General features: G+C 39.3%; 2 protein-coding genes and 1 long non-coding RNA gene across 3 annotated transcripts; 1 reads left to right on the top strand and 2 right to left on the bottom strand.

Annotated features, from left to right (window-relative positions):
* The first annotated feature begins 1,974 nt into the window (after positions 1–1,974).
* Positions 1,975–4,662, top strand: LOC143415101 (uncharacterized). Its single transcript, XR_013095708.1, has 4 exons — positions 1,975–2,064; positions 2,660–2,825; positions 3,063–3,158; positions 3,607–4,662. It is a non-coding gene; the product is annotated as an uncharacterized LOC143415101 (long non-coding RNA).
* Positions 4,663–8,116: 3,454 nt separating this feature from the next.
* caiap (CARD- and ANK-containing Inflammasome Adaptor Protein) lies at positions 8,117–11,898 on the bottom strand. The gene is made up of 4 exons (XM_023155398.3): positions 10,731–11,898; positions 10,433–10,616; positions 9,676–9,898; positions 8,117–9,593 (listed from the first exon to the last, which is right to left on the bottom strand). Exons 1-4 carry the CDS (start codon positions 11,896–11,898, stop codon positions 8,844–8,846), a joined length of 2,325 nt encoding a protein of 774 aa, XP_023011166.1. The 3' UTR covers positions 8,117–8,843.
* A 2,208-nt stretch (positions 11,899–14,106) lies between these two features.
* On the bottom strand, positions 14,107–16,816 carry jun (Jun proto-oncogene, AP-1 transcription factor subunit). The gene has a single exon (XM_004557233.4). It carries the CDS (start codon positions 16,426–16,428, stop codon positions 15,445–15,447), a length of 984 nt encoding a protein of 327 aa, XP_004557290.1. The 5' UTR covers positions 16,429–16,816; the 3' UTR covers positions 14,107–15,444.
* Positions 16,817–24,178: the final 7,362 nt, after the last annotated feature.

Here is a 24,178-nt window from a genome sequence, read left to right on the forward strand (position 1 = left end):
CAGCATTGTATTTTCATAGTTTTTATTTTCTCAGAACTTTCCCCCCAAGTTTTCACACAAATTTCTACTCCTACCATTTGCAAAATAAACTCATTGCTTTAGGTTAAAGACATTTGAGGCAAGTTTATATTTATCATCACTGCAGGCCTTCAAACATCAAAGTGATCTGAGCGTGTATTCTCGATCACTGGAGCTTATCAGACAGAAAGAGATAAAATCATATCGTTTATGCATCATTTATAGCAGTTTTAGAAGTGGAGCGAGTGTAAGAAGTAATGTTTTTAAGTGGCAGGTAATTTTAAAATGCAAAGTTTCTAAAACTTCAACAAAAATCAGCAAAATACAGAAAGTAACTCTATTACAGATCTTTTTGGGTTTGTGCCAAGAATACATTTGTCAAATCAAATATACGAGCTATCTGTTGTTGTGATCCCTTAAGGGGGAGCAGCTAAAAGAATCTAAGGAGGCAGAAAGTAGAGTAACATAGAAACACTTAAGTAAATTAAACCTTTACTTCAGTAAGATACTCAAGTACATGTACTAAGTTAAATTCCTACCGATCCTCACTATTCCATCCAATGATGTTTGCCAAGATTAACAAGTCCAATGTGTTGGATGAGTTGCTTAACCTAGTCCAACACAATAACAGCAACTGGCAACACAAGTGCCAGGAACCAAGCAATAAGACATAAAGACAAGGACAAAGGTATAAAAAGTACTTTTTGTAACTTTAATTAAATGAAAAATTTTTAACTGTATCACTAAAATCCAAATCTGTATAGAGAAAGTAGATAAAAGTAAATGCTAAATAGGAGAAAACTCAAAATGAGGTCAACTAAATGAAAACCCTACCCTACCAAGGTTAATATAACATAGCTGACTTGCTTACCAGTTAGTGCACAAGGCAACATTGGCTAGCCTACCAGACACAAAAAGGGGGCTGATGGTTACACAAATACCACATAAATCTAGAAACCCTATAACATACGGTAATTCCATCCTAACCCTAACCCTGCCTTAACCTCCTAGGACCTGGCGTCCATATATAGGGACATCACATTTTGGGTTGTCTAGACGACAATACTAAATTTTGCTCTTTCAAATGGCTTTTAAATGAGCCATATTGCTCAAAGGGGCACAATTGTTGTTTTTCCTTTTGTTTTTGCACTCAGGAAAAATGCTGCTGTGTTCAAACACCAAATAAGGAGTTTTGCACATGATTACTCAATTGTGACTTTATAGTGTTCGAACACTATAAAGTCACAACAGCAAAGAGAAATTAAAAATGCATGCCATGAAATAATTTGGGTCTTAGGAGGCTAAATAAGGCAACATTGTGCCATCTCATTTCAATATTTATGTGAAAAATAACCACTAACCACTAACTAAACAAAAATACTTACACTGAAGGGTGCACTGTAAACCCGAATGTTCAAAGTAATTAAACAGATTAAGTAGTGTATACTCAAAGTCTTTAAAAAGTTCTGTTAACTTAAATATGTCAAGTTCGTATAACATGTTCTTCTTTTTGAGTAAATGAAACTAATAATATTTGATTGAATTGAACTATTTCTATATTAAGTAAGCATCACTTAAAATCATAACTTAAGCACAACGTAACACAGTTAAGTTAGGACATATAAGAATGGTAAAGTCCTGTTATTTTTGTTGTTTCAAGTAGGATTTAATAATAAACTTAATTTATGTAGCACATGCTAAAATACAATAAAATCTCAAAGTGTTTCACCAAATAAGTAAAATCAAATTGTCTTAAATGCATTAGTGGAAGACAAAATGTATTTATTTTAATATTCATTGTTTTATCAATGTGTCCTACATATATATTTTTAATTTTTTCCGTAAGTGTTGAGCAGCTGCAGGAATCAATTTTTATTCCGAGTTAATCTCTGATTCACCCTCCGAAGCGGAAGGCGGCGCTAATGAGCATTAATACGAAACACAGAAGAAGTGAAGGTATATGGGCGAGAACAGCACCAAAGAGGCAACACGGACGACTGGAGAAAGTTGGACCTAACGGCAGCAACTAGCATCACTGGACTTACAGTAAGTTTTCAATGTTGATATTAGTTTATTGTTAAAATACGAATATTTAGTTGTATTTTGGGTGCGTGTCGAAAAGAATAGCAGAAATGTCGGTCCGTGTTTTTTATGTGCTTTGCTGCTCTCCCCGAAGGAAACTTTGCGCTTGCAGAGCTAGCATTAAGTTGTTGTAATGAGGGTCGCAGGCTGTTTAAAAAGTTAGATACTACTTGTTCTAGAGGTGGCGCCTGGTCGCCTAGTATAAAACAAAGTATTTTAATCTCTCTAAATTTTTAAACCCCCTCTCATGACTCAGAATAGTTGGGTCCAAACAAGCCCGTTGTCCCTGCAGTTACACAACGGAGATGCCTGTCTGCAGTGAGAGTGCTTTCAAGCAGTTTTCTTGTTAGAAACGCTATATTTTAAACTATATGTTCAGGGTTAGGGTTGTGAAGGAGCTCTTGGACCTCTGGCCTGCTCTAAAAATGGAGTCTGAGGTAATATGGATCAGCTCTGTTTAAAATGAAAATTGTAATTCTTACTCATGTGGCAGCTTTTTGCTGCTTTATAAAGATGTGCGAGATTCTTCAAATTGAACTGTATTGTCCTTCTGCTGTAGTTGTATGCAGAGTTTCAGCGGATTACAAATCAGAACCTGCCCAATACATTCTACGCTGAACTTGACCGCCATCTTCCTCGACTGATGACCTTATTCAGCCAGGGCATCAAAAACTGGGAAGACAGCAGATGCCCTGGTTGAAATTCTAAGAATTCACAATGAACAGGTAATAATAGATTGTTACACATTTCATAGGTTGAACCAGTGGAACATTGGACAGGTTCAATGATTTAAATGAGCTTTTTGAATTTTGCTATTACTCCACTTTGTGTTTGCTATTTGTCTGACTGTATTAAAGATGTGAACAGGTTATTTGTGGACATATGTTCTGATTTGACTGTTGTTTTTGTTGTTGTTCAGTAAACTCACCAGTATATAAAATTCTGTTTTTATCTGGAAATAGGAAATCCATGATATCCACACCAAGCGCACTACCGTTCTCCCTGCCCTTCCTGTCTATCTGCGTGAGGATGTCTCTGGATTTTTCAGAACCTGCACTGTGAGTGTCCTTAAGTATCTAACAGATACTACTGTGTATATAAACAGTGCATCAAAGTACAAACATGTATTTTGATGCACTGTTTGGACTTATCTTTGTTTAGTCTACCCATAAGGTTTCCATGTATGGTCTTTTCTGTCTCCTCACTACGAATGAACTGAATTGGTGTTTTGTTGAAAGTGATAAGATGTTTAGTAAAACATTTTCCTGTGTATTTCCTTTAGCTTAGTTTCAGTCTATCTCACACCACTTGATTCTCTGGTGAATTAGCTGATTTATGTGTGCAGAACATGGATCTTCTGTTTTTCACCTCTTACAGTGAGACTCAGGTCTCCCTTGTAAAAGAGGTATTGGATCTCAGTGGGAGTTGGTAAAATGAGAAATTATATGTCGTCTGTTGTATTTCTTGGGTTAGATTGTGATTAGTATCTCTTATTCATTAATTCAGGACGAATCTGATGAGTTGGAGCTTGATGGTGTTGAAGTGGCCCTCTTCACTGTCATCAGTGACCATGACACAACAAGTCCAGTTCACTACCAACCTGTGAAAATCTCTGTCGTCATTGTAAGTGATGCCGTGTTCAGTCTCCCCAGATTTGGTGAAGCCTTCCTGGTAATGTTTGGACTGATCTATGCACTTCACCTCAGCTACCCCAAAGGCCTGACCAACACTTTAGAATTTACTCAAAAGATTTTATTTGGTCTAGAAAGTGGTAAACTGTCACCCAGGTTACAGACCCTCAAGAATGACTTGGTTATGTAGGAACTCATCTGAAAGAAGGATGCAGGGTGAAGCATTATAAAAGGCTAGTTCAAAGTTCTCTCCTTTCATCTAAATAATGCCTCAAAACATTATTAGATTACTCTACAGGTGTTCAGCCAATAGGTCCAAACTATACAACGTGCCTTTGTTCTCATTAACATAATGCAAAGCAACACTAATGTTTTGTATGTTTTAATGTTTTTCGTAATACTATTTCCAAAACATTGTGGGCTGCGCAAGATGACCTAAATTTCACTGTTTGATACTGGTTAATGTAAAACAAATAGCATTGTAATTCACTCAAATTGCTGCCTTGTTGTCTTATTCAGATATTAGCCAGAGAGCCAAAAGCACATTTTGATATTATTAATTATTATTTGGCATTATTTTTCATTACTCTGACAGTTTTCCTGACTAAACAATTTTTGGTCTACTTATTTTAATTTATAAATGTTTTTGTTAATTATTTTTAATTAATTTAATTTTTTTTTTTTTAATGTATTTAATTTCAACATAGTGCTAAAAGGGAGCAGGCAAGATACTGTTCAATGGCAGATGTTTATGACTTTTGCATATTAAGTTACCGATACTCAGTGTAATTGAGGCAATCAATTGCCTCAAAAATTTTAAGTTTTGGGTCACATGTTTTTAAGTATCAAGTAGTCAACATATTTGACTAACGTGTACTTAAAATAATGACAACACAAACTAATAAACATTTGAGTTTTGTTAACATAAAAATGTTGTAGTTGTGTACTTATTTTTTATAAGTTCTGTGAACTTATTTCTTTGAATTTGTAAACTTGAAACTTTAAGTCATATTAACTGCAAATATTTGAGTTGACCGTTCTCAAAAGATACAAGTACCATGTAATCCAAACTTTTATGTTCTGGAAAAATTTGACTTTTGAGTTGATCAACTCAAAAAAATTGAGGCAATCGATTGCCTCAATTTTTTTGAGTTCTGGTAACTTATTCGGGTTTACAGTGTGGTGGTGAAGCCGTCCCAATCGAGGTAACACATTACATCCTCAAAACTAAAATGCTCAACTTTTTTAATGTGTCGTTTACATACTTTTTCATAAAGCCTGACAAGATAACTCAGCATGATAACTGATTTTGTGAAAAATGACCAATATACAGTGACTACTGTAATGTTTGGGACAAAATTAGTTTTTTTTGTTGTTTTTTTGCAGTTTTGCCTCTGTACACCACCACCACATGGATTATAGGTCAAATATATGTAAACAACCATATTGTGATTGAAGTGCAGACTTTCTGCTGCAATTCAAGGGAAAAATGCATTAACTATTTTAGAATTGCAGCCATATTTATACACAGTTTCTCATTTTCACAGGCTCTCCTCTTCCCAAGGAGGCCCAAATCACTGTCACTTTATAAGGACCCTTGATTTTTATTTTATTCAACTTAAGTGCATGTGTAATTTTTTCCATGACAAATTTTTCTATTCTTTCCTTTTCCTAATGCAAAAATGGTATTGCAAAATTATGTTAATATATTTAAGACATGCAAAACTTTACTTTCACATGATAAAGTCCAGGGGTGGGTAGAAATAACAAAAGAACCAAAAAACGACCTGGCCCTAAAAAAGTAATATTTCCCAAGAAACATATTGCAAATAAGTAGCGACTTACTATCTGAAGTTGAGGTGTTGAATTTGTATTTTATGGATTTTCACTGTAATTATGTCATTGTCATTTTAAATGTGAGACCCAAAAGAGTTGTTAATGCAAGCCATGCTGTGGCCATCATTAGGCTGAAAACTCCAAATAAACAGAGAGAGAGCAACAGCGCTGGAAGTGGACGAATAAACAATCTGGTGCATTGTTAAAATGAATGAATGACTGCACTGACCAGCTCAGCAACACTAAAGGGGCTGAAAGACCACAGAAGAAAACCAACCAAAGTGGATGATGATTTATTTCCATAATATCAGCAAATACAGAAGCTGTTTGTGTGCAGTTTTTCCACATAATGTGTCTTCTAACTAAAGGTCGAGCTGCTGCATTTCCCAGAAAGAGAAAAGAATGAAAGATAACTTAATTCAGAGATAAAGACAGATAAAACAAGAAGGAGCAGAAGAAGAGAGTTTATATATAAAAGCAAGGATTGCTCAGTGTGTTTTGTAATGTCTTCATTTTTAAATCAAATATTGGATCTGTATATGATGTGACGTTATTTTTTTTCTATTGTGAAACATCCTTAAAAACAAACTAAGCTATATCACCTTTGGATTATTCAAATTCTCAGCAGTTTAGTGCAGGGTAAACAGGTTAGTTTGCCATATTGTGGTGAATCTATAGCACTGAGCTGTTCAAGGTGGGAGTTAGGATACATCAAGAGTAGCAGAAATGTATTTGAATGTAAGCTGATGATTAGATTCCTTCACTGAAGTTAACCCTTATACCAGCTGTATGCTGTCTTGTAAAGACGGTATAAACCGAATGCTGCCAGTGTTCGGGATGGAGCTCCGGCAACATAGCATGGGAAACGTGCTTACATCTAGCTGAATTCAGCTGTGCAAATCCACAAAAAGCAGCAGCATAACTGCAAAAAAACCTACTGGAGCTCGCATTAGAAATGATTGTGAGTTGTGATCCTTCCCCATGCTGAGCCACTAAAACTGCTCTCTCCCCACCTGTTCCCCACCTTCATCCCTGGCTGTAATCATTTTTCTGGCTCCCTCCGGGTACTCTGGCTTCCTCCCACCGTCCAAAGACATGCAGTTTGTGTGGATAGGTTAATTGATTAATCCAAATTGTCTATAGTTATGAAGGCGGGAGTGTGAGTGCGAATGGTTGTCTGTCTCTGTGTGTTGGCCCTGTGACAGACTGGTGACCTGTCCAGGGTGTACCCTGCCTCTTGCCCCATGACAGCTGGGATAGGCTCCAGTGAAAAGGATAAGCGGAAGCGAATGGATGGATATTATTTTATTATGTTACAGCATGAGGTTCAGTTAGCTTTGCACAAAGTTCTACAAAAGGGTACTTTTTACTTTCTTACTTTCAGTACATTTCAGAGCCTGAACTACTTCTTTTTTTTTACTTTTATTTGAGTAAATAAGTTGAATGAGTACTTCAGTACTATGACTGGAGTATTTTTCTTAACACAAGTATCTGTATTTTTACTGAAGTGAAGAACGCCCGTGTCACTTCTTGTGTCAACAACAAACCACTTGTTTTCAACAACAACCTAAAGTTGCAGATATCATAACACTTCCTTCCTGCTTTTTTTTTTTTTTTTTTTTTTTTTTTTAGATTTAGAGATGGATTAATTTAGTGTCAGTAGAAAAAGAGTTAGGTATGCTTAAGTTATACCTACATAGCTTATATATTTTGATATAACAAAAATATCTTGGCATCAGAAACTAATATTTCCAAGCAGAAATAACTTCCAGGGGTTTGCATTACTGTCAACTATTAAGTTTAGTTCAACATTACTTATAGTGGACCAATTCGGCAGTCTTCAGGGAACTTTATGCTCCAAGCTAAACATGGTATACAGAGGAATACCCTCTATTCTCTTCCCTGGGTGGATGGGGGGAGCAGAAGCTAAACAAAATATCTATGGAGAAACAGCAAACATTACCAGATTAGAAAATGCACAAACTGTGCAAGGGACGAGAACCAAAGCTAAATTGTGTCATTTGCAAATAATATTCTCTAAAATTGGTTTGCTTTGACTCCATCAACCAATACAAATTATTTGAAAGGCAATAGATAGACTATTGTGACTTAAGTTAATCTTTTTTTATTATCTTAGATATTCTGCAGTCCTTTTCTAAAGGCCTCGGAGAGCTCTGTAGGTCTTGGCATCACACTACCCCAGACTCTCAGCAGCTTCACCAGCCTCTTCCTAAGGAGGCCCAAATCACTGGCACCTTATGAGGACCTTTGATTCATATTTCATTTAGCCCAAGTGCATGGGTGTACCAACTTTTTCATCACTAATTTTTCTTTTCTTCTCTTACTGCAAAAAGCTATTGCAAAATAAAATTAATATTTTTTTTGAGTTTGAGTCCCATTAAAGCTGGCTTGAACTAAACTTTAACAGTAGTAATGTGATGGTCTGAGGCTGCTTTACTGCTTCAGGACCTGAAAGACTTGCCCTAATTGATGGAACCATGTACCAGAACTCATTCTTGCTAAAGGGGACAATCATAGCTTCTGAGGCCAAAAGCTTGGGTTTTCCTATTACGTCAAATGATATTTTTATAGAGTATTGTTCAAGTAGGCCACCTCCATATACAGACATTAGACCTTTACTTGTCCAAAAAAAACAACAACAAACTGAAATAAAAATAAATAAATGGAGGAATAAAATCGTTATTCAGCTTGCCATGTGCTCTATTCTTATGAAGGATGTGGTTCAAAATAGCTGTCACCAAGCACTGCTGTCTTTCTGTGCTTGGAGTTTGACCCAACGCTTGCAAACCCAGGCTTGCATACAATTTGCATAACCTTTAAAGAGGATCTGCAAAGGTGTAAGCTGGGCTAGATGCTATCAACATACTTTCCTGTATGGTCGTTGAAGTGACTAACTCTAAAACCACAGGTGGGCAAAAAGAAGCAATGGTTAGATTTTTTTTAATGCTTCACCACAAAAAGGTATCAGTCAGCTTAGCCGAAGGTGTATTCGGTAGAAGGTGCTAGGAAAAGTCTGAGTTTCATTTTAATCTGGATGAAAGTAGAAGAGCAAAAAATAATCGACCTTTAGGTGCATGCCTAAGAATAAAATATGAACAGTTGACTGCAAGAATACATAGCAAACAGGAAGAAATACAATGAATCAAGAGCGATATATGCAAAACGAGAAAAATATAACCAAAAATAAGAGAAAGACACACACTAGAGAACAAGTTGCAAAGTGCTTGGATCAACATCGTTCACAAATTATGATGCTTACTTCATAAGAAACATCTTCCTCTTGAGTAAAATTGCAGTGTTCTCATGCTCTGGTGTGTGTTTAGTTTCTGCAACTTGCAATGGTGTCTTCCCTATATTATTTTTAGCCTGCAGATTGGCTTTATTCCTCCATCCTACATTTCCAGCTTGTCCCCAGTTTACAAGTATTTTCATTACTTTGTGGTGTCCACCACGTGCAGCACAGTGCAGAGGTGTGTCTTTATTGTGATCTGTAGCATTTATCTTGGCCCCAGCTTCCAGGAGCCGCAGAGCTACACTATCATGTCCCTTCTCAGCTGCAGCATGAAGTGGTGTTTTCCTCCATGCATTCCTGTCTTCAGTCCCCTTATTGTTGAGCGGCTGAAGAAGGGCTGTAACCACACTGACGTGCCCACCAGCTGCTGCGTAATGAAGAGGAGTGGAGCCATCCATGTCTCTAGCTCGCCTCTTTGCCCTGTGGGAAAGCAGTGAAATCGCCACGTCTACTTTTCCCTCCATAGCAGCCAGGTGGAGGGGAGTTTTTTTCTCATTATCAGTGGCATCTGGGTCAGCTTTGGCTGACAGCAGCAAGTCCACCACACAACTATCTACCTGGGAAAAGGCTGCCCAGTGCAGGGCTGTCCTCCCCAGCCGGTCTTTGACTCCAGGTTCTGCCTTGTTATGAAGAAGTTGGATCACTGTGTCTGTGTGACCCTGCATGCTGGCTATATGCAGAGGGGTCAGACCATCCTGGCCTACTACATTTACCTATAGCAATGACACACAACTTTGCATTAATATACTGAAAATCTACAGAACTGATAGCAACCGTTAATGCTTTGACAATTACCTGTGCTCCACCTTTTAACAGCAGACCAGTTATGTCAGGCCCATCACATTGAGCTGCCAGGTGGAGAGGGGTGTGGCCTTTAGCTCCCTTAATGTTTGGGTCCAGTCCTTTTTCTAGCAGTGTGTGCACTATGGGCTTGCTACCACTGCGAGCAGCCAAGTGCAATGCTGAAGAGAGGTCAGATAAAGTAGCATCCAGTTTTGCATTTTTTGCTACGAGAACACTAGAATAAAAAAAGCCAAAATGTAAGATATTACATATTTGGCTTAGCTGCTAAAAAAAATACAGAAAAGGGACAGTTAAAATAGATGCATATGCTCTGCACCAAATATGTACAACACAACATAAATGATGATATATATAAAACAAACATGGAAAATACATATTTGTTATAGAAGGACAATGATGAGCATTTTGCCTTTTCTAAACCCATTTGTGTCATTGCGCCTGTACAGTCGTGATTTTATTCTGCTATTTGACTTGGACCAGCATCTGGTGCCACAAATATCTCACTGCTATTTTTTTTTAACATATACATAAATTATATTTGTGAATATAAACATTTATGAGGCAGGGTGGATTTTATAAAGGTAGTTAGACAGTGTTCTTCTTATTCTAGTATGTTCTTTAAGTAAACTACATAATTACGTGATTCCCACAATGATATGATTGATTTTGTTGAAATGCTCTTGAGTGTGAGTGTGAAGGCCTACGGGGGCTACTTTATTGCCACTGAATTTATTTTGAAAGAGGTCACCTGAAGACTTCTGAGTGTCCCAGCTCAGCTGACAGTAGGAGAGGCGTATATCTGCGACCGTCGCGCATGTTCACATCTGCTCCACTGTCTATCAGTGCACTCACCGCACCATCAAAGTTCATTCGAACAGCTGAAAAGAGAGCAGAGCCCAGGGCATCTTTGTTCAGGACTCCTCTGGCATTAGCTGTGGTTTGAACAAAACTGACCGTGAGCTTGGATGTTTTGCAGGTTTATTCTGTATTTGTGTAACATCTCAAAAACAAAGCAATGAATTGAAATAGAACTGGACCAAACTCACCAAGCAACAGCTGGAGAATTGATTCTTGATGAAGATTAATGGCTTCATATATGACATCATAGTCAGCTTTAGCCCCTGCATTGAGAAGGACAGTCATTGTTTTCTCATTGCTCTCCTTGACTGCATAAAACAGAGCTGCTTTGTTATGGCTGTTTAAGGCATCAACAGTGGCCCCGCTCTGCAACAGCAACTCAGCCAACCTCCAATCATCTTCCATGGCAGCCATGTGCAGAAACATATTCTGTCTGTGACTTTCAGACTGCCTGGCTTCCTCCTCCACCAGGAGTTTTACAGATTTCAGATGCCTATTTTCTGCTGCCAGGTGAATGGGAGTTTTGCCTTTCAAATCCAGAGTATGTATAGGGGCCCCAGCCTTCACTAGGGTCTTCATGAGCTCTGTGTGCCCTCTGCTGGCTGCTCTGTGAAGAGCTGTGTGGCCAGCGTCATTCTGGAGGTCCAATCTAGCCCCTTTTTGAATCAAGAGCTCAGCGATGGATAAATGCCCATTTTCTGCAGCTACATGTAATAGAGTTTCTTTGGAAGAATTGACAGTGTTGATATCACTGTCTTTTAACAGCTCCTCAAGTAATAAGAGATCCCCTTTTCTAGCAGCCATGTAAATGAGGCTTTCTGGTTTACTTTGAGCTGGTGTATGCTCTGATGTTGCAAGTACTATGGTACCACTTCCTTTCTTTGTAACACTAGATCCTTTTTTAATCCTTTTAGTATAAGTTCTCTGGGTTCCAGTTTGATCTGTTAATTTTCCCCCCCATTCACAATCTCTCTCCAGCAAATACCCAATCAGCTGTCTCCTGTTATCTTGAACTTGCTCGTTCATACTCCTTACATAGGTCTTGATTCGCTGGTATAGTTCAGGTTCTGCCAGCATAAGACACGGATGGAAGAATTTCCGACATGCTCGTTCACCTCTGGCCTCCAGGATGTCCAGGACCCTGGAGTTCTGATCTTTATGGGTCCTGATGGACAAAACAATAGATCTCCTTGCTGTTGTCATAACCCCCTCTGCAACCAAAAGATTCAGGAGATCCTCAGTATGTGAGATACCATAAACCAAATCCCTTCTCTTTGTCCGGATCACATCCACGGCATAAGGGTTCTTAGAATTTGATGCTGCATGGCTTTCAAAACCTTTGACATTATTCCACATTTTAAATTTGCAGGAAAATAAAAAAATGTTCCTTCAGCCTTCATGCGCCACAGTTGTTAGAATTTGTTGTTCTGATTTCTGTTTGTGTATTTTGTACCATATTGCTTAGTAAAATACCCCGCCCATAGCAACTACAACAGACAGAAGCCTTTCACTGTACAGATTCAGCCGGCTCAACCTGACCTTTGTGCAATTACGCGGTCAAGTTTCCATTAGATGCAGTTAATTGTTTTATCTAGTAATAGCACTTCAATCCTCAATCACTGTGAAATTATTGTATTAGTATTGTATTAGTAAGAGGTGACAAGAATAATAGCAGTGTAAAAATAACATTGTTTTGCATGTTTGTGAAAGCGATAAAATAGATAATGGTGTGTGGGGGAGAAGAAAGATTCTCCCTTATGTCTGAATCACTCTTGGCCTAAATGTCAAAATCGGTTTGATATATAATAATGACAACTTTTGATTTCCTTTTATCATTTGATGAAGAGATATAGAGCTATTAATAATATTTATGAGTAAAATTAGCAGAAGTTTTATACCCTGAAAGACACTCCCCCAATACAAGTACAGTTAGACTTTATGCAGCAGAATGCTGCTGCATAAAGTCTCATGGAGACAGTCTAACAGTATTTATTAGCATGAAGCAGCATGTTTTTGTATAACAATCCATTTTATTTTATAGATTAGATGCGTAAATTAAAGACTCTATAGTGTGACTAAGGGAGTGGCTGAAGCCTGTACTATAATGCAAACATTTGCGAAGTAACTTTAACTTTCAAATACATGTAAACTTCTTTAGTAAAAATATACATATGCCCCCTTTGAATGTGGGGAAGTTTAGGTATAAAATAGCCTGGATACCAAGCAACTAGATCGATCAACATATTATTTCTGTTCTATTGTTCCTATTATCATTTATGTGAGCTGTTAGTGAACTATTCTACAGAATGCGGATTTTGTTAAAGAACGTTTGTTTTTATTATGATCTCCTGATATTTAACATCTAGACGTCTGCTTTTAGTCGCCCTTGGAGTCATTTGATGGATTTGCCTGTTTAATTAAGTCCGGTCTATTCTTTAGATTACGTCTCAGGACACATCGTATTATGCAAAGAGGAGATTATGTAGTCAGTCGATTCACTTCCCGTAATAAACGCCTCCTCGGTCCTGACGTGGGTCTTCCGAGCGTTCCCTCTCCTTATATGGCAGGGGAGGGCACTGCTTTCCGGAATGATGTCACAATGCCCCAAGTTTGAGAAATCAGAGCAGATTTGTAGAGAAATCGGGATTCCTGAAGGAATAATTAAAGGGAAAGGGAGAAAAGTGTCTATTTGGATATGTCTCCCACAGAGATTGTCTCTATTAAGGAAAAATAATACAAACAATTAAAACAAAGACAACACCTGAATTCCCTTATTTGACGTGTTCAAACAGGTTGTGTTTTAAAGATATTTGATGTTTGTTTGTATATAAAAGAATTAAAAAGCAAACAAAAAATAAAATCGGAAAATATAAAGATTGAAAAGAAAGAGAACATTTAATATTCTGTCAGCCTTAGCATCACAGTGTGTCAGAGACTTCGTTAGGTTTTCAGTCAACAACCCGTTCTGTTTTATTTACACTCTATATGACAGTCTCTATTAATTTCCACAAAAATTAATATCTGATAACCCGATATAAATTGCAACAGATCTGTGGAGATTTCGAGCACTTCAGGCAATTTCACCGGTAATCCACCCCAATGTATGTCGCCCTCCAGTGTTTCATTAAGAGCAGCACACGTGCTGATGTCCAGCAGTATTTGAAAGCCCACTCCTTTTATCTGCTGTAGGCCACGCCTGAGCTGCACCTGCTGCGTAAGCATGAACGAGACTCACTTTAATTGCTGGGTTTAGTGAAGACATCAAGAAAAAAAATTTACGCCTGTTTTTTTTATAAGTGAAAAATTTGACCCCCCCCAAAAAAAGAAAATCCCAATTTATTTCAAAAGTGCTCATAACATATTTATAGGCCCACATTGCTGTACCGTAAATAAGTTAAAGAATATTCAGCACTTTGAGATACTGAGCTCCAGGCTTGTATTTTCTTTTTTCTTGTGGTTAAAGCCATCACCACAAAGCCTTTGTTTGGGTTATTGTTTGTTCTTTTAGCTGGTACTGACTGAAAGATGACTATGTGATTAAAAAAAAAAGACTCACCATATATATACATAATCCCACCAAGCCACAGTTTATTGTATTAATTTATCCCATACAGAGATTTGCACTTCAGAACCTAACACTTCTTTTTTTCCTTTGACATGCTGAAACCTTTTTGAATACTTACAAAAGGACAGAGCAATGGTGAATAACTGAATGATGAAATAGCAAGGGAGATGTCGTATTAATCAAATCAGTTCCAGATTTCTTAATTAAGGGTTGCACACCTTAGCCTATTGTGACTGAGTGTTACATGATGTGAAAATGTTACTTATTGCTCAAAGCAATGGGAGACTTTATAGGGCAGTTACACTTTTCTTCTTCTGAGCCTGTGTGAGCTGAGACACAAAAGTGGAGATCGCAAACTCTACAACCCCAATTTGCAGAACTGGCCTCCATCAGGAGTAAGTGAGCCCGGCCTGCCAGCTGAAACACAATCACTCAGCTTCAATCAATACCAGTACTAATGGAATTTAGCTTGAGGTACTCAGCACTAGCAGCTCTTACAACATGTTGCAACATGTTTTATTGTTTGACTTCTTCGTGGCACACCCACTTTTTATGTCACACTCTTACAAGTACACAGAGGCGATGTTGCTTCATTTTATCTGGTTTATTTTCTTAAATATTGATTAATTTCTTAAGTGCTCAGAAAACAAACATAAAAAATTATACAGTATTCTTATTACAAATGGTAAACATAAGTACTCCAAGTTGATCTTATATACATATAACAATGAGTGAAACCCCATTAACAGCTTTAGAAAAAAACAAGTAAATCTTGAAGCTTTTCTAACTTAATTTCTTACAATTAAGAAAAAAATGTACATTGTACTTTAACTCATGAGTCAGGCAGCATTTGTTGCAACTTTTCAGCCGTTTAGAGTTGACCAACACGCCTAAAAAGTGAGGCCATTAATTATGGCTACAGCAAGAAAAGTCTGTATTGCGTGTGATTTAAAAAAAAAAAAATCCTCTAATACTGAGTTTTTCCATTGATGGTCATGATGAAGTCCATGCAGGGCTCGGTGTAAATCAAGAAAACGTCAGTCCTGTCCAGTTCTGTAAAGAAAAACAGCACGACACAGAAACAGAAGGGGTTTCTGCCTGTTGCCATGTCCCTTCTGGTTCATGGCTATTGTCACAGTCCTGAGCCCATCTCTAGGACGCGCCACTGGGGAGCGCGTGGCACTCAGTTTGGTACTGTCCCCGGTCCCGCCAGTGTCGCGCCACATCATCCCAAATACCGGAACGATTTCGGGAGTCGCAGACACTCACTACCACAGGAAGCGTCCTATTCTTTCAACTACAGTCTTTTCTCTCTCTCCTCTGTCGCTGACACCACCTCAGAAGGTCTGGAGCTGCTGCGTTAACATAAGCTGGCACCCGCTGTTTACGTGGTTCATCACCTTCTGCTTCAGCTGGGCCACCTGCTCGCGCAACATGTTGGCGGTGGATGCGAGCTCGGAGTTCTGTGACTTTAGGGTCTTCACTTTCTCCTCCAGCCTTGAGATCCGCTCCAGCTTCCTCTTCCGGCATTTGGAGGCAGCGATGCGGTTTCTCATCCGCTTTCTCTCAGCCTTGATGCGCTCCTGACTCTCCATATCGATTGGAGAAAGAGGAGGGGTCTCCCCTGGCATCTCGGGCACGGTTTGGGGCTCCTCTTTGAGCGCAGTGAGCCGGGGGAGCTGGGCAGGGGAAGGCTGGCCGTAGATGGGAAGCTGAGGCGGGGCAGCAGAGAAGGACATAGTGGGGGCTGAGGTGGTGTAGTTTGGTGCCGACACGGTACTGATGGCCGGGTTGAAAGTGTTCAAGTCCTCATAAACCGGCGACTCAGAGCGCATGGCAGCATTGTTGTTGTATACGGTGGCACCGGCAACAGATGAAACAGGCGGCAGCGCAGTGTTGACAGTTGCCGGTGGAGTCGAGGTGACACTCACGTTTGTTGTGCCCGGCATGTTCTGGTGGTGGAGCTCAGCCAGGGCGCGCACAAACCCCTCCGCGAAGCCCTCCTGCTCGTCAGTGACATTCTTGGGGCACAGGAACTGGGTCGGGGTCGGCGTGGTGGTGATGAGTCCGTTGCTGGACTGGATGATCAGCCTCTCCAGCTCCGGAGAGGCCAGCTTCAGCAAACCCACGTCGGGGGAGGTGAGGATGTCGCCAGCTTTGGCGCGGAGGTGAGGTTTCAGAGCGCTCGGCGGGTCGGTGAGGTTCAGTGTCATGTTGTGTTTCAGCGCTTTGGGGTTGCTGTATCCGTAGCCGGCGTTGTCGTGCTGGGAGAAAGCGTTGAGTGAGTCGTCATAGAAAGTAGTTTCCATCTTGGTATACATAGAAGAAAAAATAAAACAAAAACCGAATGTAGCTACACAGTCTTCTACAAAAACAGCTTTCCGTCCCCCCTTCTCTTCTTCCTGGTTACCGAGGAGGAAAACACTGGTTTCCAAACGTCCTCTCTGTGCGTAAAAACTTCCAAACTTTGAGAGCGCACTTTTCTCGACACAGGAATCAGAACTTACTTCTTTCACCAAGCGATGGTCGGTTGTTCTATGTTGAGTGGAAATTGTTCACAAAGCTTTTGTCAAAGTATCCAGACTTATATTGAGTCCGTGAATGAAAAGCGCCTCGCGGCTCTAACTTTTCCTGTCAGCCACCGAGCGTCTCCGGTGTGCTCACCGCTTGCGTGTGTGTATACTCTGAGCGGTCCAGCGTGGAGGCAAACCTTATCTGCTGCCGCTGCCTCTCTAAAAATAACCATGATGTCATGACGGGGCTCTCCCATTGGCTGAGGGGCGTGTCTCTGAGGCGGGGCTGAGTCCTCCGATAAGGCGCGTTGCCTAGACGACCACCACCCAGAAGATTCTTAATCTCGCGGTGGATTGTGGGATGAGGTAATGCTGTAAAGGAGAACGTAAGCGCGCTGCATTGTGGGATGACGTATTGTTTTTGAATATTTGGTTACCCGCTTTACTGTCAGTGGCGGGACAGGCAGCGATCAGAGCAGCGCGTCCAGACCTCAGTCTCTCTTATTACGATGATTTTGTTGTGAACCAGCCCAAATACTCATCTGCTAACTTTTACTGTTACTTTTATTTATGCCTTTTTTTATTTGCTTAAAGTTTTTTGCACACATGGAAGCTTTTCATTTAGTCGTTTAGAACCACGCGAAAGTAAAAAGAAATCATAATATATGATGAATTTCATCAGGCTAAACTTTTCAAAGTTTCTATGACTTTAAAATAGATGATACTATGTGGAGAAGTGATATTTTCCTTCAACACTCAAACTGCTTGAAATTAAATACTTGTCTTTTTATATAGGGTAAGAAAGGTGTATGCACTCAGTAATAGCTCTGGTTTACTAATAATGATAAAGAATATATTGCTGAATTTGAGACAAAAAAATCAAAGTTACACCTGACTCATAATATTTTGTAGCAGGCCTGTATTTGTTTCTTGTTTTTATCAGTTTGTAGAGTTTTATTTAATTTTATCTATGTTACTTTATAAAAGTAAATAAATTGTTTAAAAAATAATAAAATAGGGTGGCTTTAAAGTGTTATATATAGATTATTATTATTATTTTTATTTTATTTTATTTTTTACAAATTGAACTCTTTTTATTGCAGGTTTCTTTGTAATTAACCTCATTTCTTTTGTTTTTGTTTAAGTAAAACATGGATAATTCTGAAAACTTACAGATGAAATCACCGAAACCCTTTTTGTATGAACAAATTACAGCTTATTTTTCCATGTATATGCAGACTTGCGATGGAAAGTCTTTGTGACGTTTTACTTATTGGTCTCGGAATATTATGGTGGTCTTGGGTTGGTGGTCCCATATAATTTGTCTTACCTAGCACATAGACACACCCTGCATTTCCTTGTGACTGTACTGTGTACGGTAAATGCTGAGGGAGTTAAAATTTGACACCTAAGAAAGGTTAATATAAACACAGACATATTTAGTCACAATCCACCTAGCACTGCACATTCTGGGTGGATTGGCATCAACCAGTAGTCTGACATTTCAAGACAACTGTCTGTTGATTCAGTCATCAAGAGACATGTTTTAATCAAGTCTCTTGCTTCTGCAAAGACGGCACACTGCAAAGCCATATTTAAGACCTTTTATTTCTGCTAAAACTGCAAGTTGTTAAAGAGATCTACAGACGTCTGTTTGTTCTCATAAAGAGCAAGTATATGTCCTATTATCTGTGTCAGGGTGTGTAATTAGTGCAGTACACTCCATTGTCCCATGGCCCTTGGTCAGAAATCAAGCTGGTTTAATGGCAGGAGGTTAACTGGTGTGTCTTATGTGTCTCCCCCACACTCCCACTGTCTGGGTCATCCACTGCCCTGCCAGCTTTACTGCACACTCTCTCCAGCACATCCAGTCTAAATATGTCCCCCTTGTGTGACAAGTAAATCAGTCCCCTGGCGCTAGCTGGCTCAGAGAGGCACCTAAGGAGGCTGAACTGGATCATAAAAAACCACCACCGTCTGACTTTTTATGGCTGCTAATGTTGTCTTTATGTACTGTTGTATGTGTCAAACTCGGGCTATTAATAAAGTAAAATATAATCTGATCTAACTGGTTGGCTTAACAGATCTTATTTTGTTTCAGTTATGAGACAAATTGCTTTTCTTTAAGGCGACGGGACACATTAGGAAACGCTTAAGATGAGTTTTGCAAAGTAAATTTATGCAGTGTTTCCTATTATGTTACGTTCTGTCAGTTTCATTCACTGTTTTGTAGTTTCATAACAATCACTCTAGTAACAAAATAAGAGGAAGCAGAATATGTACGAGTTCTTTAGATGCCTGCTTACGATGTTCAACCAGCACATTCTGAAATATTTATCCATCTTTGCTCATTAATCTATTCATGACTTCTTTTCATTTAAATTAAAGCACACACACACACAAAAGAAATCAGTGTTCTTGTGGTCGCCACCAGACAGCAGGGATCCATGTGTATGGCTTCACCCATTGTCCTGAATAGACGAATTAAGTTAAGGCAAAACATATGATGTCATTTAAAGTTATTATCTCATTTAAATTAAAGTGCTTTTAAGAGTCAAATCCCATGGCAAAAGTCAGGCCTTGGTGAATTCTGTTTTATATACTTTCAAATGGTGTTTAATACAGAACCCTTAAATGCTTCAATATGACTGAAGCCTGGATGAATGAATTGGGCCTGCTTTTCTTCCCTGGTTGCCATGCATAAAAAGTTATAAAGGGGTAACCACAGCATGGTAGTTTGCCAAAGTGATTTTCTGTGCAGGAACGTATGGGATAAGTACCCATACATTTACCATAAGAGTAAGAAATCATGTAGTTGGCTGTTCCCGGACCTGGACATTTAGGCAGCAGTGGATGCAAACATCAAGTAGCCATAATGGTAACCATAAAAAATATATAATGTTTGACCTGTAATTTTTACATGCACTTTTGCAGTCATTGTTGAGCATATTTAAAGATTAACATCCACAGTTTCTTATATGATTTTCCTCATGCTCACTAAAAGAATACATGAATATGTTAATAAGTAAATTTAAAAAAGAAAAAGAAGCAAAACAAAACAGAGGTCATCAACATTTTTAAGTGAAAAAAAAAATAGGATGTCATCGTAATATTTAATCCAGATGTGAAAACAAAAACAGATGTTTATTTATAGGACAGATTTTACAGAAACACTTTGTTTTATATGCAACACAAAGGCCAGAGACACTTTCCTGGCTGCTTCTGGGGTTTATTTTCAAGATAAAGAATCAACACTGTCACACAAACATGTTTTTTTTTGTTGGTTTTTTTTTTTTGTCTTTCTTAGTGCTTTGTTCCTGCTCAGCTGCATCCTGTCCCGAAGTGGTACAATTGTGCCTTCTAAGTTGCCTCGTCTTTCCTCTGGTTAACTAACCCTTGCTGCTTGCTCAACATTTGTGTATTTTATCATAACCTTTTCCTCTCCGGCCTTTCATTCGTATGTTTCACCCCCTACATTCTTACGGTACCTCTGCGCTGTTTTCCCTCTGGACTGGATCACAGATGTCCTCCTCACGTATCCCCCCACACTTTGCTTTTCTCTTATCATTCTCATCCTCCTCTCTCACTCTTTCTCTCATCTCACTCCTATCAGTGGCCAACCAGGCAGCAGGATTTCCCCTGTGATGGAAACAGGCTGTGGCCTAATTGTATTGTTACAGCAGCTCATTTCAGTAAAATCTCAGACTGCTCTCCGTGTTTGTGTTGGTATCAGTAGCTTAAACTGAAACACTGGCCAAAGCACCACACAGTGAGAAAGAAAAGCACAAGTGCAAAAGCAGTGAAACGTTTTAGAAACTTTTGCTCTTTACGTCAAACTGGGCATCCCTCGAGATTTGCAGGGTGAGTGAGAGACAAGGAGACAGACTGTTGAAGCGTTTGAGACAGTGCACACACACAATGGTCTTACGCTGTGAGAACAATTGTTGTTTCAGCTGCTATGTGACGGAAAAAAGCACCCAGCTGTGGCGATTGTGTGTGTCCTGCTGGACTGTAAGCAAGCTCGCACATTCGGCGTATGTGTGTAAATGTCTGGGTCTGTAGACTGAGGCCATCATAACACCTGAACCACACAATTAGAGTGCAGTAAAAGTGCACAAAAACACTGATCAAGCAGATAAATCAGTTGATAAACATGCAGATGAAAAGGAAAGCTAAACTTTAGATCCAAATGGCTGAAATATTCAGCTGAAAGTAATGGATTAAAGAAAGAGCAAGCATTTGCTTTAGAGTACAGCTCCAGCTCTGGAGACTCCATGTGGTAGTACTCTCAAATGGACCCGGTTTACAAAGGAACTGAAGTTAAAAATGATCACAATTAAAATATTTCATGCACAGTTTCTTTGGGATTTTGAGGATCATGTCAGAAACTTTAGCTTATACTTCTTGAGAAAGTCATTTACTTTATTTTAAGGTATGTTTAGGATCTGTATGTTGTTTTAGAAGCCATTCTATTCAGCTTTTACATGCATTGTGATGTTTGCCTCCAGGATTTGCTGTGGATTAATTTAATCCTTCCATTCCATGCTACTGACTGCACGATCCATGCAGCCCTGTCCTCGGGATTTGAAAAGGTGTTGCTTTTATACATTTCCGCACCCCTTTTCCCTCAAAACACATTTGCGTTCATTGCACGCCCTCTGAAATTTCATTTTACCATCATCAGTCTACAGGACTGTTTTTCAGAATGCATCAGGTTTGTTTAGACTTTTATTTGCAGAAGTCTGGATGGAGAATTTTGGGTTGTGGATAGTGGAAAGTTTTTCTTCTGATGATTCTTCCATGAAGGTGGCACTCTATTTGTGCAGGTGTCGCTGCTCGGCAGAACTGTGCACCACCACCACAGAGTCTGCTAAATGTTCCTGAGGGGCTTACTGCTGTCAAATGGGTGCTCTGACTTTTTTTTTAAGACGTCAACTTGACCTCCACTGTTTCGTGTTTGCATTATGAACTGAGGAACCAGCGTCCTAAAAATATGTTGCTTCAGCTCTTCTGGTTTACCGGCATCAGTTATTTAGTCAGTTTAATTTTGTGAGGCTTAGAGGAGTCTCGACGGTGATAGTTAGGCAGACACAGCATATAGTTGAGGACACACCGTATTTGGAAGGCTTTGAAATTTGCTTCGCCTCGACTTTTGTAAATGATAACTGTGAACAGATCATAGCCCAAAACAAGCCATTCAAAGTTTGAGATCTTGCTAAAAAATTTCAGAGAGATAAAATTTTCTCAGGACCTTTCCCCTTAATAATACACCAATTTTGGTAAATATGTTGAAAAGAAGGTCTGAATTCTGACTTTGGGTCATTTGGGGAAAAAAGGTTAATCTTTTATTTACATAATTGTTCAAAGTAACACAATTTCTAGTTTTGGTTTCCAAATTTTGCAATGCACATGGATGCTTAATTGTTAGATTAGACGTAACTGAGTGAATTTGAAAAATAGATCAACTTGAGCTATTTAAGTTTATGTTATCTGTCACAAGGATGCCAACCGCTAATTTACTGGTTTAAGAGTGGACAAACTTCACTACAAAGTTTAAACTGAACCGAGGCTCTGAGACAAAAACAGTGGCACAGTTCATCATCCATAACAATGTCATTTTCCCCCTCATGCTCTCCTTTGTTAGCCTCTGCGTCTTTATCCTAGAAAAGATCTCCCCCCCACCCCCCACCCCCCTCCTTGCTTTTTTTTTAACCACCATTTGAGAATTATGTTGGGTGCATGCACACTTTCACGTGGACCCATCTTTACACATGCTCATAGCTCTTACACGGTAATAAGATACCGTGGCAGCAATTTTTATAATGAAAGAGGAAAGACAGTGCTAAATGACAAATGTCCCTCTTTCCTTTCTAGATTTACAACATGGAGTAAAGGAAGGAATCATTGTGTTTGATTATTACACACACTCAGACACACATTGAATCTCCCAGATTGATGTCTCTTTGTTCTGCCCTTCCCTGAGTGTACAATGACTGTTTGATGCCGGACTTTGACGGGGATTTTTAAGGCGCCGTTTTAATTAATTTGCTCGTAAAATCAACACGATTCCCAGCAGCCTCTCTGGCACCCTCACACTCAAAGGACTTTATTAGCTTAGCCAATTAATCGTTGCTAACTACCCTGACTAATCACATCTTAGATTTATTGGTCAGAATCATATGGAATATCGATTGGCTCTCCCTCATTTTGACCCTTTTCAGATCACTGTAACTCACTCACAAGTGTGTGATGACGTCATTGGGTGAGGGTGGGCACACTGCAGGTTCTCAGAGTTGACTTTTTCTTTACAGTTGCTCTTTTACCACGGCCAAAGCAAAAGAACAACTCCAGTGAAAGGGTTACATACTGAGATTTGTATGTTTGTAGGGGTGCTTGTCTGTATTCATTTTTATTTGTTGTCTCAGAGTAATTCAATCTATGAGAGTGAGCCTGGGCCTCATTATGTAAATTAAATAACCTCATCTAAAAAGAAAGGCAGAGTGAGCCGCAGCAGGTCTCTTTCATTTTCTCTCCACGCACGTTTACACACGCACACACACAGACCAAAAAAAGGGCTTTTTGGTACTGTATTATTAGGTTGTGTGCAAATGTGCAGTGTGTGCCTTTATGTATACTCTTGGGGACCTGTATGAGTCCTCAGCTGGCTCTGTTTGGCCTGTAACAGGGAGGTGAGTGTGTGAGTGTGTCACCAGGGAAAATGATCGATAGCTATTAAAACCCACCAGTGCCTCAGTCCAGATGGAGCACTATTAGTGTGTGTCCGTGTCCATGTCTGTGTCTGTGTGTGAGCCTTTTTAGCCACGATCAGGCACTGTGTTTGTACAGGTGGGACACTATAAGGCAGCAGTGCTAACCTGTTCCACTCCATTTACCTCTGCAAGCTGGGGGAACCTTACCCAACCGCACAAGGTGCGTGTGTGTTTTTGTTTTAGTATGTCTCGGGCTGCATTTGTGTGTTGTTTGTGTGTACAAGTGTGACTGGGAGGTTGTCAGCATGTGTTTGGACTTGCTGGTTATTCCAGCCTGGCTTTTCAGAGGCAATAAAAAAGTAGAGGGAAGGGGGAGGGAGAAGAAGGTAGAGGGAGGGAGAAAGTGACAGGACTGAGCGATTGTTTTAAGCTGAGCAGCAGTTTTAGCCTGTGGGTGAAAGAAGGAAGAAAGGATGTTTGTTCTTTTGTATTTACTGAAGAGGAAAGAACATAAATGCAGGGTTGTCAAAAAGCTTAAGATAAATACAGAGTTACTCAGAGCACAGTGAATGTTTTGTTTAAATTATATTCAGGTCTACCTGATATATATATGAATATACGCTATCTCTATCTTGCTGAATGCTCTCCTATGAAACCAGAGATGTGCAACAGTAAAAAGAGACTCTCTTCTCTCTGTTTTCATCTTCCTCTCTCTATCTCTCATGGATCCACACATGTACAGGCCAGCACATTAACACACTCCAGCACATAGAGATCTTTCTCAAAACACTCCTCTGAGACGGCTATGAAACCTGATCATAGATCAATATTGAGTGGTATTATGATTT

The sequence above is a fragment of the Maylandia zebra genome, linkage group LG23 (assembly GCF_041146795.1).
Source record: "Maylandia zebra isolate NMK-2024a linkage group LG23, Mzebra_GT3a, whole genome shotgun sequence".
NCBI classification, from domain to species: Eukaryota; Metazoa; Chordata; class Actinopteri; order Cichliformes; family Cichlidae; genus Maylandia; species Maylandia zebra.